At 51.4% G+C, this 18,418-nt stretch overlaps 1 protein-coding gene across 1 annotated transcript; it reads right to left on the bottom strand.

Moving 5' to 3' along the window:
• Positions 1 to 1,250: 1,250 nt before the first annotated feature.
• Positions 1,251 to 18,336, bottom strand: cbsa (cystathionine beta-synthase a). Its single transcript, XM_007908803.2, has 16 exons — positions 18,148 to 18,336; positions 15,019 to 15,242; positions 14,787 to 14,893; positions 13,290 to 13,424; positions 13,000 to 13,079; positions 12,288 to 12,422; positions 11,961 to 12,030; positions 10,882 to 10,973; positions 10,182 to 10,307; positions 9,724 to 9,808; positions 9,281 to 9,386; positions 8,775 to 8,849; positions 7,472 to 7,606; positions 3,890 to 3,998; positions 3,039 to 3,123; positions 1,251 to 2,140 (listed from the first exon to the last, which is right to left on the bottom strand). Exons 2-16 carry the CDS (start codon positions 15,234 to 15,236, stop codon positions 2,040 to 2,042), a joined length of 1,659 nt encoding a protein of 552 aa, XP_007906994.1. The 5' UTR covers positions 15,237 to 15,242; positions 18,148 to 18,336; the 3' UTR covers positions 1,251 to 2,039.
• Between the last annotated feature and the right edge of the window lie 82 nt (positions 18,337 to 18,418).

The raw sequence follows: 18,418 nt of genomic DNA, 5'->3' as shown, positions 1-18,418 counted from the left end.
TGTGCATGAAATAGGAAACGGTCAGGTTTTCCAACTGGTGTGTCACACGCGCATATTTCCTTCCCTGAAGTTTTCACGCTGTTGAGTCCTTTCCAGTCAGCACATGTGTCTGACTCCTGCTCCAAACCAGGCTTGATTTGTTGGGAGGGGAGAATTTTTATTGCTGGGGACAAATGGAAATTGATGCATCTTTAGTGGTAAATTTGCAAGCCCAGCCTGCTCCTCACTGACCCACTCTGTTCCCCATTCATTTGAGGGCAACTTAACTACTTGCTCATCACTTCTAACACAAGGCAGCTGCCCGTACTCCCCATACACTCTCCTCTCATACATACTCTTCCCACCCCCCCCCTAAACACACACACCCTCCACAACGCCCCTCCTACAAACACACATATTGCCCCATCCACACATGCAATGCATGTCCCCCAGCACTCACACACACACATTCACTACCACCCACCCCTCTCCCACACTCACACGACTCCCTCTCTCTCCACACAGTCATAAGAACGCCTCTCCACCCACCCCATCCACACATACATGCACCCACTTACACACATTCACTCCCTCGCTCCACACACAATCATGGTTTTCTTCTCTCTCTCGCTCTCCTCCCCACACACACTTACACACTCTTCCGTCTCTGACGTGCTCCGACTTCCCTCTGCTAGTTGTTGACGTGCTCAAGCCGGGGACATTTCCTATGGGTAAAATTGTATTTTTGTATGGAGGTGATTGTATTTACGATAAAAAGATTTGGAAAAATTTATTAACAGTAAGAATTCAGTGTTGGAAGTTTCCTTGCATGTATTAGGTAAAGGCAGACGCTGTGTGTAACGCTCTGTCCGTTTGCTTCAGTGCAGCCGTGATGTTTTGCATATCAGCTGTGACATTGCATTTATTCTGTTCTTTTGCAACAAAACTATATTAAAAAAAATAAACCTTTTTAACTTTTGAAATAAACTTGGAACATGTTATGTTTTTTAAAAAGAGATGTCGAGGTCAAGAATATTCCTTGCATTTGAGATAAGAGCCTTTCACATCAGGTAGAAATGTTACATTTATTTGGCGCATTTCACGGCAGGATGATGTAGGTTGGTAAGAGCCAAGGATTGGGGACCCCACAGTGTGCATTGGGGTAACTGCTGAAGTCTAACCAGCTAAAACTGCATAGATTTCCACTAGCCTTTGCGAGAGGAAAAAAAACTTGACCAGAAATTGGAAGGCAAACACATAGGACAGGAAAGTGTAAGTATTTCCTTTAATGAAACTCGTTTTACCATTTGATTACAGTTCATAAGGCAGAGAATTAACGAAGATTAAAGAGGAGGTTTCTAATGTTTCTCTCCCGAGCGATGGTGTCGAGCTCCAGTTTCATTCATCAGAGGAAAGAACGATACAGTAGTACTTTCACAGAGTGTCGCACAGACATAAACGCACTGGCTCAAAAACAGGCACCTGAGCATAGAATCTACAACAGCCCAGGAAGAGAGGTAGCATACTACGAGCTGTCGGTCAGGGACAGTGTGGAGCTTGTCCTGAGTTAATAATAATAAAAAAAGTGTTTGATACACCACCTTATCAAATCGTTGAGACGTCTCACTACGCTTCACAGGACATACTATGAAGTAGAGTGACAGTGTATATTGTGGTCAAATTTGCGCACAGCAATATCCCACAAATTCATACAGTGAGTTTTGTTTTGTCTTTGGAGGGGGTTTAGTACCACCCCACCCCCCCAGAAAGTGATCCATCAACTGATTAACTACCTACTTACTGCTGCATACTGAGACCACCAGCTAGATAATGTACTTTACTACAGTACTGACCCATCACCAGATCAGGAGTCAGACCCAAGGCAGCAGAAACCAACCGAAGGCATTCGGGCCAAAGTACATTCGGGACTCCCATCAGCCCAAAGGAGAGTCCTGAGACTCACCCAACTCCCAGCTACCACAGCAATGGGATCACTAATGTTTCAATCTCTTCCTCACCCACCAGCCCATCTCCCTTCCTCCCTCCCCATCCCCCAATGATCAATTCTCCTCCCCGTTGATTGGCTTCTTCTTTAGGGTCAGGAAGTTGAGCAGGTCGATGGTGGTGGTGATGGCGGAGACTTTTGTCAGCTTCTTATCACCTGTGGAGGCCGGAGAAAGAGGAGAAGAGGGCGTGAGACAGAGACTAGGGTCAAGGAGACGAGAGCAAGTGAGTGACTGAAGGATTTGTGGTTGAAACCGGAAGATGAGTAGGCTATTGAGTCCTTCGAGCCTGTTCCACCATTCTATTAGATCATGGCTGATCTGTACCTCAACTCCCAATTGCCTTCCTTGGCTCATATCCCGCGTCTCTGGCAAGCTTTCCTGCTGCTTGTCCAGCTAGGACCTCCCTCCCCGTTAGGGTTTTGGCTTGCAGGGTTAACAGGAGCTGAATGAGACGATTCCCTGCCCCCAGTGACTGGTCTGTTCCTCCAAGTCCTGCCGACGAGCCAGGTTGGGCTGGTCTGTCATCAGCAGTGCCCTGGAATACTGCGGACCCGCCCGGCTCAGGAACCGAACTTGAGACCATCGCAGAGGGTGGACTCGATTTCAACATTCTATCGCCAAACACGTCACCTTGGAGCCATTTCAGCTCCATATCCCTTGATACCCTGAGCTAACAAAAATCTATCCACCTCAGTCTTGAAAATGTGAATGGATCCAGCATTCACTGCCTTTTGTGGAGAGAGATCCAGATTTCGACTACCCTTTGTGTGAAAAAGTGCTTCAATGATTTCACTCCTAAATGGCCTGGCTCTAATTTTAAGATGATGCCCCCCTGCTCTGGATTAATGTTCTGATTGCCAGCCTCGCCACCAGCCTGGGACATGACAACAGGCACAATCTCCGCCCATCCTCGCCAGGCACCAGAAAAGGCCCAACATCTTAACATGGCCCAACCGAGCTCCTCCCTGAGATCAGGCAATGACACTGAGTACGAGGCAGAGGGCCGTGGCATCAGTGTGAAAGGGGAAGGCAGAACTCACTGCCTTCTCTTACCTTTGGTCTCCTCATGAGTCACCAGAGCAAAACTGTGGGTGTCCAGGATGTGGGAGAGGGTTCCCAGGTTATCGCTCAGCTTCACCTGAACAATCACGTAGCACAGTCAGTCACAGATCTCAAACACATTCACACTTTATAATACAAATCAGTGCATTCAATAATAATGCTTGCATTTGACAATAGTGCCTTATCGCACCTTCGAGACGTCTCAAAACGCTTCAAAGAATATTTTGTAAAGTGGAGTGACTGTGTATTTTGTGGGCGAAATGCAGCAACCGATTGCACGTACAGCCGTGGAGGAATTATTACTATTATTATTAGTATTATCCCAGCAGGAGCGGGAGGGGCTCTGTAGAGGTTGCAAAAAGGGTTTCAAGAGGGAAGCAGTTGGGTAATAACATTATGGGATATAGTACACAGGTACATATGTACATGCGACCGCCAGGAAGGTGGAAGGCAAACAAGAGGACGGACCTTAGTCTTTTATTTGTTTAACATTTGTTATGTTTTTAAGGGATAGAGCAGGGCAGTGTGGTTGCGTGGACAGCTTGCTCCGAGAGCTGGTGCAGACTCGATGGGCTGTTTGGGCCTCCTTCTGTGCTATAAATGTCTATAATTCTACACGATCCTATTACCCCGGAAAGCGATCCGCCAATCAACTAACAACTGAGTTCCTACTTACCGCCAGATAAACAGAGGCGTGTGGAGTAAGAAAACTTGTCTATAAGGTTTCACCCCGGCCGGGGATCAAACCCAGGTCCCCTCGCTTGCGAGGCGAGCGAGCCAACCACGACCCTACAGGGATTCCCTCCAATAATGTACGTACGTACACCCAGCTGGTCTCTTACCTGTTTGAACTGTTTACTCAGGAGTTTGCTGACAGGGTCGGAAAGTTTCACCTTTTCAGCTAGAACAGCGCTGAGCACGTCCTTCAGAAGCACAACCCCAAGGATCTGCCTGTAAAACAGAGGGTCGGCCGTCAGTCAGAGCTTCACGCAGAGCGAGAGAGAGGGAGAGAGAGAGGTTAAAACTGAACGTCAACACACGGGTGGTCCCTGGAGCCAGACAGCAAGGACGGAATCTGTTCTGTGAGGAAAAACTCGGGTCAGTACCCATGTTAGTAACTCTCCCCATCTCTGGTTAGACTCTCTGTAACACTCTCCCTAATCGTACCGAGATCGCTGACTCAGCACAGAGCTGAGGCGAGCGGAGGATGTAACCTGGGACTCTCCAGACTGTCCACCGGCTGTGTGTTACTGGACGCTGCTTTGCTGAACCGAGCCGCTGGGAAGCAAGTGGTAAATACGTCATTCAAAACAACTCAGTGACCGACAATGCGGTGAAGCGGACAGGAGCCCCGCTGTGCATTACAACAATCCAACCTCTTCTGCCCCAGTTTTCACCTCAATGCCCCTCAACAGCTGGAAATAAACGAGTAGTTAAGTTTGGCGGCCGACAGACAATGACACAATGACACCACCCCCTCCCACCCCACCACCCCACGATCACAAACCATCCAATTAGGAGTGACCGGGGTGGGGGGGGGGGGAATAGTGAATGACGGCCAGGCATTTTTTTGGGGGGTGTGTGGGGGGGCGGGGAGTGGTCAGCCGGGTGTCTATGACACATGCGGAAACCCATCATCGTGCTTAAGAGTATCCCAAAATTTGCAGGGGTATGGGGAAAGAGTGGGAGAGTGGGACAAATTGGTAGCTCTTCCAAAGAGGGAACGATGGGCTGAATGGCCTCCTTCTGTGCTGTAATATTCTATGATTCTATGAAACCATCACAGAGGGCTGAGGCTCGATTCCGACATTCTGTTGCCAGACATGTCACTTTGGAGCCAGTTCAGCTCCGAAGAGACCCTGCTTACCTCCTGCCCCCCAAGGAGGATAGTCACTAGTGGGTTGTTCGACCAGCGCGGCGGGGGCGGATGGGGGAACTCGAAGGTCCCGGGGTGTGAGAGGCTGTTACCGTGTGACGTGAGGCCGGCCATTACCTGCGACGTTGGCAGAGTCTGGGTGGCTTCTCCAGAAGCGACGGCTCTGACAGCAGGTGATCTACCTGCAGATAGTGAGAGAATAAAGGATCCTACTGACCCTCAACGCTCCGTGGAGCTTCCCCCACTTCCCCAGCCCAAATCGGTCAGTCAGCCACAGCGACTTGAAGAGAATGGGATTGAGATGTTCACACACACACACAGGCGCTGTCTCTCTCACACCCACCACACACAGGTGCTGTTTTTCACACTCACATACAGGCGCTGTCTCTCACACACACACACATACAAGCTCTCCCTCTTTCTCTCTCACACACACACACAGGCTCTCTCTCACACATGGGATGATGTATCAGGGAACGTATTCCCTCCATCAAGGCCTCAGTCAGTCAGGACGACATCAGCACCTCCTGTCCGCCCCTGACACTGTAGGCAAAGTCTAACCCACCCTCTCCCGCCAAGGCTTCATGTTGGTATCAGTGACCCAGTCCAAGCAGGACACTCAGAGCGATCCCTAGGAAGCGATTAGAGCTTCCAATAAGGCCAAGGTTTGCCTCTGTGTCTGGGATCAACACCGCAATCTTCCACAGTGGAGCCTGTGTCACTCAAACATGGCAGGAGAGCCAGAGCCCGGAGGCTACAACATCAGCAAACAAGGCGGACATCGCTAGCATCCAGCCATTACCCAGAGATGCTCCTCTGTGTCTCCACAAAAATAAAAAGTACCACAAAAGTTCTGAGCTCATCCGCCAAAGGAATAAAATATTCAACAAATACTCACCCCTCCCCACCTACGCAGACTTACCCCGCACAATTCTTCCCCCCTAACACACGCACGCACAGGAGTCCAGGAATGAAGTTACTCAGCCTGAAAAGCTGGAGCTATTGTGTTCAGCTGCGAGTGTGGGAATTAGCAGCTCTGAGCCGAGCTTCAAGTAAGATGCAGTTTCCCACATTGGCAGGTTGACGCTAGTTTGCAATCAGCACAGTTAAGAGACCCACCTCTTCATCTCCTTTCCCCTCCCCACTCCCCCATCTCCTCTCCCCCACCCCACTTAGCGTCCCCTCCGCCACTGTAAAACACTCTGACACGTTATATGACACACATGTTGTAGCATTTTTTCGGTCAGCCGGGGTGTCTGACCCATGCGGAAACCCATCACCGTGCTTAAGAGTATCCAAACCAAACTGAGAATTCCCTGCATCCGACCTACACCTGGAAATCCCAGAGATAGATTGTTGGAATGGAATGCGCTCTCTCTCTCTCTCCCTGGAGGGACGCATCCTGCTCACCTAATTCCAGAAACTATTACGCACAGGTTGGCAAGAGCCAAGACTTGGGAGACCCTAGAGTGTGCATTGGGGTAACTGCTGGAGTCTAACCAGCTAAGACCACATAGGTAAGCAGGATGCTTCCCTCCAGGGCGAGCACGTGCGTTCCATTTGCCATTGAGATCAATGTCTGTATTATTTATAGCCCAGACGATTGCCGTAAGGACTCAAAGAACACCTCTAAGTAGAGACCTATCTATCCACGGTCTCAGGTGGGACACAGACAGTCTTCCCAACACACCAACGACTCCCCCCCCGCCACTCCCGCTCCTTTTTTCAATCTATATGGAACACAGTTTGTCAAGTTCACATTTTCGCTCGCAACAAAGCGGGTTACCTTAACTCTAACCAGAGGTCAGGGACAGACCAGCGGCTGTTGGTTCAGGAGAAGCGGCTGCAATAGGACACAAAGGGTAAAATGCAACAGGAAAGCGGCTTGTGGGAGGCGGGGGACAGGGTGGGGGAGGGGAGAGTGAGGGAGTGGGGAGGAGGGGGCAAACCCGCACTGAGCGCTGAGCAGTCATGTGCCATCAGCTTGTGGGAGGCAGGGGGAGACCGACTCACTCCCTGGACACCTACTGGCTCCAGCCGCTAAGTCCAGCATCACCAAACGTGGGGAGTGTTGGATGGGTCCGGGGGCGTGGGGAGGGTTCACTGTCATCACTCCCCCACCCAGTTCTCCCCTCCAGATCTGGCTGCTCTCCCGTCTCTCTCCGTTCCGTCCAGGACAGCCATTGGTACCACATTTCAATTTAAATTTTCAAGTCTGAGTGAGGTGGATAGATGTTTGTTAGGTCTGGGCATCGAGGAGTTGAGGTACAGATCAGCCTTGTTCTCAAAGAATGGCGGAACAGGCTTGAGGGGCTGAATGGCCTCATCCTGTCTTTTGTTCCAGTGGTGATTCAATCCAATGTGCCATAAGATCTTTAACGTCCACCTCAACAGGCAGATGGGATCTCGATTTAACATTTCGTCTGCAGGATGTCACCTTCGAACATGCAACACACACACTCTCCCCCCACCCCGCCACCCCATCTCTGCACTGGAGCATCAGCTTAGACCCTGTAAAACAACGGCGAGCAGCATTTCATTAACTTACCCTTCAGAGCTGAGCACTGGAGCCTGGTCAAAGCCTTTCACGTTGAGGGTCTCGATGGCTTTCTGGCAGGAGACCGAGGGCAGCAATGTCAGAGGTTTTGACAGCTTCAAGTCGCTCACCTTCATGTCCCACCACCTGGGAGATAAGAGGGTCAGAAACACACGTCAACCACAGAATTTGTCAATTTGTCAAATGTTACATTAATGTGTCAGCCTGGCACTCTCGTCCTAGCGTCAGAAAGTTGTGGCGGTCTGTCCCCACCCGTTGGAGCTCTATCCCACAGTGCCTTTATCTCGCCCACTCCCTTACCTCCTTCAAGGCCCATCTCAAGACTCTCCTCTTCAACCGCATCTCCAGTCATCCTCCTACCCCTTTCCCTCCCTGCCCTCCACCCTTCCTGATCCCAAACATAATCCTAACTCTCCTGCACCTTGGGATGTCCTCCCGACATGAAAGGCGCTACACAGATGTAATTTGCTGTAGATGTGGATTCAAGCCCCACATCGGGATTTAGAATCACATAGTCTGAGCTGACTCTCCTTCTCAAATTTAACTGTGGTCGCTCACTCCATGGCTGTTTGTGGGGCAATGCTGTGTGCACGCTGGCTGCCACATTTTGCCCACAACATACACAGCCATAGGACTTCACCTTATATTCTGTAAAGCGCTTTGAGACGTCTCGACGACATGATAAAGCGCTGTATCAAATGCAAGGATTATTATTATTATTATCTGATGCATTCAGTGCATTCATCATCCCATCATCAGGACGTCTCAAAGTGCTTCACAGGATCTTACTGTAAAAGTGCAGTGACAATTTGCGCACAGCGACGTCCCACAAACAGCTATAGAGCGAGTGACCAATTTTATTTGAGGTATCGTTGGCCAGGACACCCGAGAGCGAGAAAAACTCCCTTCTCTTTCGGAAAAGCGCAGCCGGATCTTTAACATCTGCCTGAACAGGCACAGACGGAGTCTCGGTTTAACGTCTCATCCGAAGAGCGGCGTCTCTGACAATGTGGTGCTCTTTCTTTCCCACCCCCCGGCACTGGACTGGAACGTCAGCCTGGACTGTGAGCTCAATGGGGCTTGACTCAAGAGGCGAGAGCGCTACCAACTGAGCCAAGCTCACTGTTAACACCATGGGCTCCCCCACATCGTCCCCGGACAAGACTGCTGCACCACCCCCCCACCCCGCCTCTCGCCAGGAACCCACTCCCTCTGCCACTGCCTTGCAGTGCTGTCCTCCCCCACCCCTCACCACCACCAGGTGTCACATGGGGGGCAATTTGGCTGCACTCACCATGGTTTGGAGACAGGTTCGGGCTGAGAGCTGAATCCCTTCTGTACCATCCATTTGTCACTCAGGAACTTGGACCTGGAGAAAGTAACATGTCAGAGCCACAGCCCAGGGCTTCACTCATACACACACACACCCAACCCTACACACACCCCCACCCACACACATTAACACAACCATACACATATACCCCCCACCACACACACATATACCTCTCCAGACACACATTGACACAACCACATACACATAACCCCCACCACACACACATATACCTCCCCACACACACATACACCACCCCCCCATACGCATACACACACCCCCACCACACACACATCAACACACACATGTTTAGCGCCCCACACCGCGCCAAAACACACACATAGACAGTCACACACAGACAGACACCACACACACACTACCCCCACATACAAGGACACACGAAACATCCACACATCGATAGGTATATACCACACACACACACAGGCCCAGTGTGCAGAGCTGAGACTCACATGTAGTTGCGGATGGAGTCGGGCAAAATGACCACACAGCGCTGCCCCTCCCCCAGCTCCTTGGCCGCCTTCAGAGCCGTCCACATCGCACTGCCTGAGCTCCCTCCTGTGACGCACAGCCTGGTCAATATATCCCTATACACCCCCTTCCCCACCAACAAACACACCCCGCCCAGCCCACACTGCCTCCTGTAACACACAGCCTGGTTAGTGTACCTCCATATAGCCCCCTTCATACACCACCGCACCCCCCCACACATATGTGTGTGTGTATATATATATATATACACACACACACATATAGGAACCAGAGTAGGCTATTTTATTAGATCATCCCCATCATCCTCGGGCCTCCCCACCACGGTCCTCATGCTCCCACCCCCACGATCCTCACATCCCCACCACCCCCACCCCTCCACTCCACTCCACTCCGGGTCACTCACCGCACAGCAGGCCCTCATCCCGGATCAGTTGACGAGCCACAACGAACGAGTCCTGGTCCTTCGTCTTGTACCATTGGTCCACCACCTGCCGCCAGAGACACCATCAGCTACCACCACTGCCCTCACTCACTCATTCATTCACTCCCTCCCTCCCTCCCCCCTTCCCTCGCTCGCTCCCTCCCCGCTCTGTCATGATTCGTACATTTCCTCCTTCCCTCCCTCCCTCTGCCACGATTCACACACTCCCTCCCTCTTCAAAGACTCAATCCCTCCTTCCCTCCACCTCTCCATCCTTCCCTCATCTTCCCTTTCCCCTCCCTATGGATTCTCCCCTACACCATCCCTGGCACAAGAGCTGGGGAGGAAGGGGTCGAACACACAATCCTCTCCCCCGTAGGTTCCTGCTTACAAGTTTTGCCTGTAACACTACACCAGAGGACTCCCTCGGACGGACTCACCGAGCGATCGAGCACTGTGGGGATGAAGTCGTATCCGATCCCTTCCACCTCGTATCTGGTCACTTCTGTCTCATTCAAGTGTTTAGGATAAGCCAGGATCGAACCCTCTGGGTCCACACCCACAACCTGAGGAGAGGACAGTCACACCTCAAGACTGGTGTCAACTCACAGAGACACAGGGAGGCAAGAGCCCAGAGAAACAGGTGCTTTTTGGGGGTCGTTTTGTTCAGTCGGGTGTCTGACGCACACCCGCTGTGCCTGTGTCTGCTTAAGAGTATCCGAACCAGACTGAGAATTCCCTGCATCCCACCTACACATGGAAATCCCAGAGATAGACTGTTGGAATGGAATGCGCACTCTCTCTCTCCCCGGAGGGACACATCCCGCTTACCTAATTCCGGAGAGTATAAGGCGCAGGTTGGCAGGAGCCAAGGCTTGGGGGACCCCAGAGTGTGCGTTGGGGGTAACTGCTGGAGTCTAACCAGCTAAAACCACATCGCTTGCCATTTAAAGCATTCTCCGGCAAGCTTTCCTGCTGCTTGTCCAGCTAGGTCAGTATATACCACCCTACGTCTTATCAAGACTTATCAATGCTTCTCAATGCACTTTGCAGAATATACTGTAAAGTGAATTGACTGGATCTTTTGAGGGTGAAACGCGGCAGCCAATTGTGCACAGCACGAGACAGCCAGACACGCACCTTGCAGTTTGGACATTTCTCCTTCATTTTCCTGGCGATGCCGGTGATGGTTCCCCCGGTCCCGGCGCCAACAACGATCATGTCAATTTTACCTGAGAACAAAATGCGGTCACACTGTCAGCACTAAACTGAGACAGAGCCCGCCATGGTCAACCCCCCTGAGAATCCCCCCCATCCCACCCGAGGAGGAAGGTCCCCAAGGCGCTGGACAGTCAGGATTTGGACCCGAGCTGGGGATTGGTCTCAGGAGGGATGGAGGGCAGGAAGGTTGGGGATAGGAGGGTGTCCAAAAGGGCGGACGAGGAGGAGGGTCTTGAGATATGCCTTGGAAGGAGGCATATATAATATATTGTAGAGTGAATTGACTGTATATTTGTGGGCGAAACTCAGCAGCCAATTGCGCACAGCAGTGTCCCACAAACAGTCATGACCAAATTATTATTCATTTTTTTGTTTGTTTGGTATTCTTATCATCATCATCATCCCTGGAAAAGCGATCGGCCAATCGTCTAACAACCAGGTTCTTACTTACTGCTCAGCAAACAGGGGCACGTGGAGTAAGGAAACTTGTACAACATTTTGCGCTGCTGGGAATAGATCTCCAGACTCGTAATATGTTTCAGTTTCAAAAACTTTACCGACGAGGCAAATCAGCCAGTCATTCCACGGAGCTGTGGTTACTTAAGGTCCCCTTATACTCCTTTGTACACACTGTCAGCACTAAACCGAGACAGAGCCCGGCCTGGTCATCGCCCCTGAGAATCATCCCCCCCCCCCCACCCGCTCCACCCGAGGAGGACTTCCCCAGGCGCTATACTGAAAAGGAACACTGCTGAAATATCTTTTTGGTTTCTGTCGATTGAAAGTATTTGAAATCTGGGCCATCTGCCACTTGTTCAAAATTAGTTAGCAGGTCACACAGGTGGGTGGGGAGCAAGGCCATGCGGTCCCTCCAAAGACCCGCCCGGTGGAGCGCTGGGGCCAGCCGGAGCCTGGCTGAGATCAGGGAATGAGTTGTGCAGCACCCCCTCTCGCCCCACCCACCCCACCACCCCCTCCGCCCCCCGGGCCACGTTTACCTTCACACTGCTCGATGATCTCCTCTGCAGTCGTGTCGTAGTGAGCGATGGGGTTCCCTGGATTCCGGTACTGTGGCACAACAACACGTGTGACTAGCAGTGCCAAGCAACACATGGATAACGTGTGTGACTGCCAGCGTCAGACACACACACACACCACACACACACACACACACACTAGCCACGTCCACAAATTTTAGCCCAGCCCGGGCTCCCAGAGACCTCTTCCCCAAGAGACGCCTTCCCCAGAGACCTCTTTCCCCAGACACCCCTCCCCCCCCTCCCCCGGAGACCCCGCACCCTAGAGACCCCTCCCTCCAGACTGACCTGATCCAGGATGTGCGAGTTAGGGATTTCGTTCTTCAATTTCCAGGCCACTCCCACATGAGACTCGGGGGAGTCGAAGCTGGCGCTCGTCGGGGTGCGGACAATCTCAGCCCCCAATGCCTTCAGCACGTCCACCTGATCAGGGAGACAATGTTACGGTCAGCATACAACTCCCTGCCTCCCACCATCCCTTTACTGTCAGGAAACAGCCTCCCCCATACCTTTACTGTCAACATACAGCCTCCCTCTCAGCCCTGCCCACCGCCACCCCCCACCCCCCCCATTAAGAATATAAGAAATGCTAGACGAAAAAAGACCAAGGTCCATCTAGTTTGCCTTCCACTTTCCTGGCAGTCGCGTGCACACATGTCCCGAACTACCTAATTACTGTATCCCATCATGTTATTTCCTAAGCGAAAACGATCTTAATCCGTGTTCGAAAGAATCAACACTTCATTATTGTCAGCAACAGCCTCCCCACTGTTACTGTCAGCACACAATTCCCCCCCCCACCCACCCAGCAGTGTCAGCACAAGGGGCAGTGGGGTGGGAGGGGGCAAGGGGTATATGCACTGAAGAGAGGGAAGGGGTCAACACCCCAGGGGAGCAGGAAGATCAGAGGTCAGTGTACCAGATGCGGGAGGGGTCAGGGGGAGGTGTGTGGGATGGTTGGGGCGCTTGGAGTGGCTGGAGGTTGGTGGCTAGAACATACCTTCTCATTGCTCATCTTCTCAGGCAGAACGATGATGCAGCGATAACCTTTCACAGCAGACGCCAGAGCCAGGCCGATACCTACAGGACAGGAACCATACTTAACCCGAAAGTATACGCCAGTTCCTTTCTCACCCCTCCCCCCTCCTTGCGATCCTATTGATACCATTAGGGAACAAAGACCAGGGTAAAGTGTGGATGGAACCCGTTTGGGATGGGAGGGAGGGTGGGAGTTGGGGTGAGAGTGGGGGGGCAGTAATGGTCAGTTGGGGAAGGATGGTTGGCTCTGACCTGTGTTCCCCGACGTGGGTTCGATGATGGTGTCTCCCGGGCGCAGAATTCCTGATTTCTCAGCATCTTCCACCATCCGCAAGGCAATCCTGTCCTTCACACTGCCCCCGGCGTTAAAAAACTCACATTTCGCCACTGAAACAGAGAGAAGAGGTGTGAACGAGAGGTGGGAATACATAGGAACATTCAGCCCCTCGAGTGTGCTGGCCATTCTGGAGTCCTGTAGCTCAGTAGTTAGAGCGCTCGACTTGCAAGCGAAACACCTGGGTTCAATTCCAGGCCGGGCGAAACCTTGGGCAAGTTTCCTTACTCCACACGTCTAATAATAATCCCTCCAAAAACAAAACAATAATAAATTGGTCATTTTCAATCCACGACTGTTTGTGGGACACTGCTGTGCACAATTAATTGGCTGCCGCCTTTCACCCATAAATATACGGTCAATTCGCTTTACAGTCTATTCTGTGAAGCGCTTTGAGATGTCGAGAAGACTTGTAAAGTGCTATATTAAATGCGAGGATTATTATATTATTATCCTACTAGATCATGGCTGATCTGTCCTTCAACTCCAATTACCCACCTTTGCTCCATATCCCTTGATACCCTGACCTAAAAACATATATCCACCTCAGCCTTAAGCGCTTCCCGACTTCATTCCTAAACAGCTTAGCTCTAATTTTAGGATGACGCCCTCCCTTGCTCTGGATTTCCCCCACCAGAGGAGATCGTTTATCTGCATCTACCCTGTCAAATCCCTGATCATTTTTAAACTCCTCAATTAGATCACCCCTCAACCTTTTAAACTCAGGGCCTTCTAAACAAGTCAACTTATCATCTGATCCACGCACCTGCTCGCAGCAAAACACCTCACACCCGCTTCACACAACGGGTTACATTTCTCTGAAGGACCGTGAGAGGCCAGTGGACGAGCGCAGCGGATATATTTGTGCCAGTGACGGCAGTCGCATCACAATGTGACAGAGATGCTGAATGATATTAATAATAATCCTTGCATTTCATATCGCGCCTTATCACGTTGTTGAGACGTCTCAAAGCGTCGTTTCACAGAATATCTTGTGAAATGGAGTGACTGTGTGTTTTGTAGGGAAACGTGGCAGCATAATTGCACGCAGTAATGTCCCACAAACATTGTCCCACATCGTTGACCAGGATATCGGGAGAGTGAAACTCCTTTTCGTTTCGAATAGTGCAGCGGGATCTTTAACGTCCAGCTGAACAGGTAGACGGGACCTCAGTTTGATGTCTCATCCGAAGAACAACACCTCGGACAATGCAACACCCCCATCCCCAGCGCTGCATTGGAGTGTAAGCTTTGTGATTCCAAGTGTGTGTGTGTTTAGGTGGGGGGGGGAAAAGAGTCGCTTTATTGCTAGTGCTAGACACTCCATTTCTAAAGACCCAGGGTCAGGGAGGAAGGAAGGCAGGAAAAAGATTATTTGCAAAGGATAAACCTCTCCTGGATGCGGCATCACTTACACAGCTCGCACTTCAGTCCGTGTGCTTTCCCGATCTTGTTCAGACGCACCATGGGGGTGTTCCCGATCTTGTTGAGAATACTGGGGAGGATGTTTGGCAGCGTGGCCCTGCGAGAGACCAGAAAACCGTAAACAACAACAACTTGCACTTACACGCAGGGTAGCACCTCATAGTGCTTGAACACGCTACCCGCCACTCCCGCCCCACTCCGAAGCTGTAACTTGTTACTCACGTGGGTTGATGGGAGTGTGGGGACTGAGACACAGGCGCTCCCAGTTGCCAGGTGCACTTGCTGGCCAGGTCGGGTCTTATCCACACCCGATCTGCGGGCTGGTTTGCATTATTCTGGGTGGCTGTCTCTTTGCGTTGGTTACACTTGGGGCTGATATGGGGGCAGGTTTTCTTGATCTCGACCTCAGGCAGCATGATAGTCGGAGAAGACGACAGCATGGTTTCCTAGAGATAAGAACACGAGTTACTGAGCTAATATTAATAATCCTTGCATTTGGTACAGGGCCTTATCACGTCTTCGAAACGGCTCAAAGCACTTCACAAGATTTACTGTGAAACAGAGTGACTGTGCATTTGTAGGCGAATGTGGCAGCCTCGCGTAGTAGCCTAGTAGTGTAGCGGTCAGCACGGGCGCCTCACAAGCTGGAGGACCCGGGTTCAATTCCCTGGCAGGGTGAAACCTTAGGCAAGTTTCCTTACTCCACACGCCTCTGTTTACCGAGTAAGCAGGAACCCAGTTGTTAGTCGATTAGCGGATCGCTTACCGGGGGTAATAATCCCTTAATCCACAACTGTTTGTGGGGACGCTGCTGTGCGCAATTGGCTGCCGCGTTTCACCCACAAAATGTACAGTCAATCCACTTAACAGTATATTCTGTGAAGAGCTTTGAGATATCTCGAAGACATGATAAGGCGCGGTATCAAATGCAAGGATTATTATTATTGCACCAGACAGAAGTCACCGTCAGGGAGCAAGCTGGCAGCGTCTTTGTGCTGAGTCATCTATAGACGAGGAAAAGTTTTATTGCAATGGCTGATAACTTACGTTAATGATCTCTTGGCTTAGATACTCACATCCACACACGCAAATGCATCTCTCCCTTCTCCACACACACAAACACATCCCCGCACCCCCTCCCCCCCCACCCCACAACAACAACCACCACCACAACAAAATTACATTTATAGCGCGCCTTTCACGTCGGGAAGACGTCCCAAAGCTCCAAACACACTCACGTATACCTCCCCCCTATGCACACACACACCTCCCCCACATGCACATACACACACACCTCCCCCACATGCACATACACACACACCTCCCCCACATACACACACCTCCCCTGAACGGGCAGGTGGGACCTCGATTTAACACCTCATCTAAAAGACGGCACCTATGACAATGCAAAACCCCCAACTGGAGCGTCAGCTTAAACTACGTGATTCCAATTCCTAACATGGGGCTTGAACACACAGCCGTCTGACTCACAGAGGCGAGAGCGCTACCACTGAGCCAGGCTGGCACGCAGACACAAACACATCTATCTCTAAACTCCAGCAGCCTCACACTCGAGCTTCCTTTATAGCATGGATTTATTGTATTTTTTTTCTGAGATTAAGAAAAGAGCAGAGAGAGAACACTGAAGGACTCACAACCACAGCAGGCAGAGCCATTTTACAGTCTGGGGACAAAATGAGGTGGGAGGGTGTGGGTGGATAGGTTGTACATAGAACAACAAATCCCAAGAACGAGTTACTGGCTGGAATGCAGTTCAGGGTTAGTCGAATGGAATACTTTGCATTCCTGACAGTTTGTGTATACAGCAAGTGTTCTGGGAGAGCGCTACAAACCGGTATCTAATCCAATCCACTACAATAACAATTCTTGCATTTGATAGAGGTCCTGGTCACATTGTTGAGACGTCTCAAAGCATTTCACAAGATATGCTGCAAAGTGGATCGACTGTGTATTTCATGGGCGAAACACAGCAGCCAATTGCATTTGGCTCATGGATTGAGTGATCAGTATTTTTTTGTTGCGGGGTGGGGGCGGGGAAGGGATCATTACCCTCGGAAAGCAATTCTCCAATTGACTAACAACCGGGTTCCTACTTACTGCTGGGTAAAACATGTGGCGTAAGACAATTTGCCTAAGGTTGGCCCTGCCTGGGAATCGAACCCGGGTCCTCTCGCTTAGCGTGCGAGGCAAGCAACCTAACCAATACGCTACGGGACTCTGTGCCTCGTCTTAGCTTCCTTGCAAGTTATTGCATTGCCCTCCCCCACTCCTCAATCATATTCCAGCCTGCAACTCAACTGGGGCAGTCGCTATACATACAAACCCATTGACTTGCGTCTATATGTACAGCAACTGTCCCAAGGTTTTATATATAGTACTATCCAAGGAATGAGTTACAGGCGAGTGGAATCCAGGGCTGAGGTTTGTACACAGAGAGTTGTACATTGCAGGGGGCTATGGGTTTGCATATCGTATATATTTTTTGGTCAATCGATTGTCTGTTCCACGTAACTTGCGCTCCACCATCGGCAGCAACTGCCCCCTGAAACTCCCTCAATCTCTCCTCCTTTCCGCCTCCTTCCCCTTTTAGATTATGGAGGCCTTCCTCTTCCGCCATGCTTACGGTCACCTCCTCCCTCCCCCCTGCTCAGAGTCAGGCTGCGCTACGGTTAGGTGCTCAGACTCTGCCCAGCGCGAAGGGCGCTTTATAAATACAAATTGTCGATGTCTGACACACATGTGAACCCATCGCCGGGCTTAGCAGTATCCAAACCAAACTGAGAATTCAACGCGCCCCGGCTACATATGGAAATCCCAGAGATAAGAAGGTTGGAGTGGAGGGACGCATACTGCTTACCGAATTCCGGAAAGTATTAGGCGCGGGTTGGCGAGAGGCAAGGCTCGGGGGGGGGGGGGGGGGGGCAGGTGGGGGTGAACCCCAGAGTGTGCGTTGGGGGTAACTGCCGGAGCCTAACCAGCTTCACCCTGCGTAGCTTGCCATCGAGAGCGCAGTCTGGGAAGCTTTCCCGCTGCTTGTCCAGCGAGGACCACCCGATCCTTTCGGGCTTTGGCTCTGCGGGGGGCGGTTACCGGGGAGCTGAGCGGGAGGATTCCCTGCTCCGGGTGAGCGAGCGAGCGAGCGAGCCGGGCTGAGCCTGGGCAAAATGGGAATGGGTTCAGGAGGGGATGGAGTTGGGGCTGTTTTATGGCGCCGGGATTTCCGTGTGGCTTAAACCCTCCCGAAAGCAACAGCACATGTGAGCATTGGGGACGGGAAGGGACGGGAAGGGAAGGGGTGGTGGGACGGGAAGGGGGAAGAGAGATCCTCACCGTTTTCCTGGCTCCGGTGACACCTTTTCCTCTTTAGATCTGCGTTTCCCCCTTTCTTTTTCTCTTTCTCTCTCTCTCGCTCTCTCTCGCTCTCTCTCTGTGTGTGTGTGGTGATGGATCTCTCTGGGGACAGACCCACTCCAGACCCTTTTGTAGCCTCTGATCTGTGTCCCACCCTCAGCGGCCTCTGGGCTCTGGTTGGCGGAGCAAAGTGGGGGCGGTGGGGGGGGTGTGTGCCGGAACTTCGCAAACAGGATATCATGTAACAATC

The sequence above is a fragment of the Callorhinchus milii genome, unplaced genomic scaffold, assembly GCF_018977255.1.
Source record: "Callorhinchus milii isolate IMCB2004 unplaced genomic scaffold, IMCB_Cmil_1.0 Scaffold4, whole genome shotgun sequence".
NCBI lineage: Eukaryota > Metazoa > Chordata > Chondrichthyes > Chimaeriformes > Callorhinchidae > Callorhinchus > Callorhinchus milii.
Note: the sequence above shows the minus strand (reverse complement) of the source record. Positions and strands in the feature narration are given on the sequence as shown.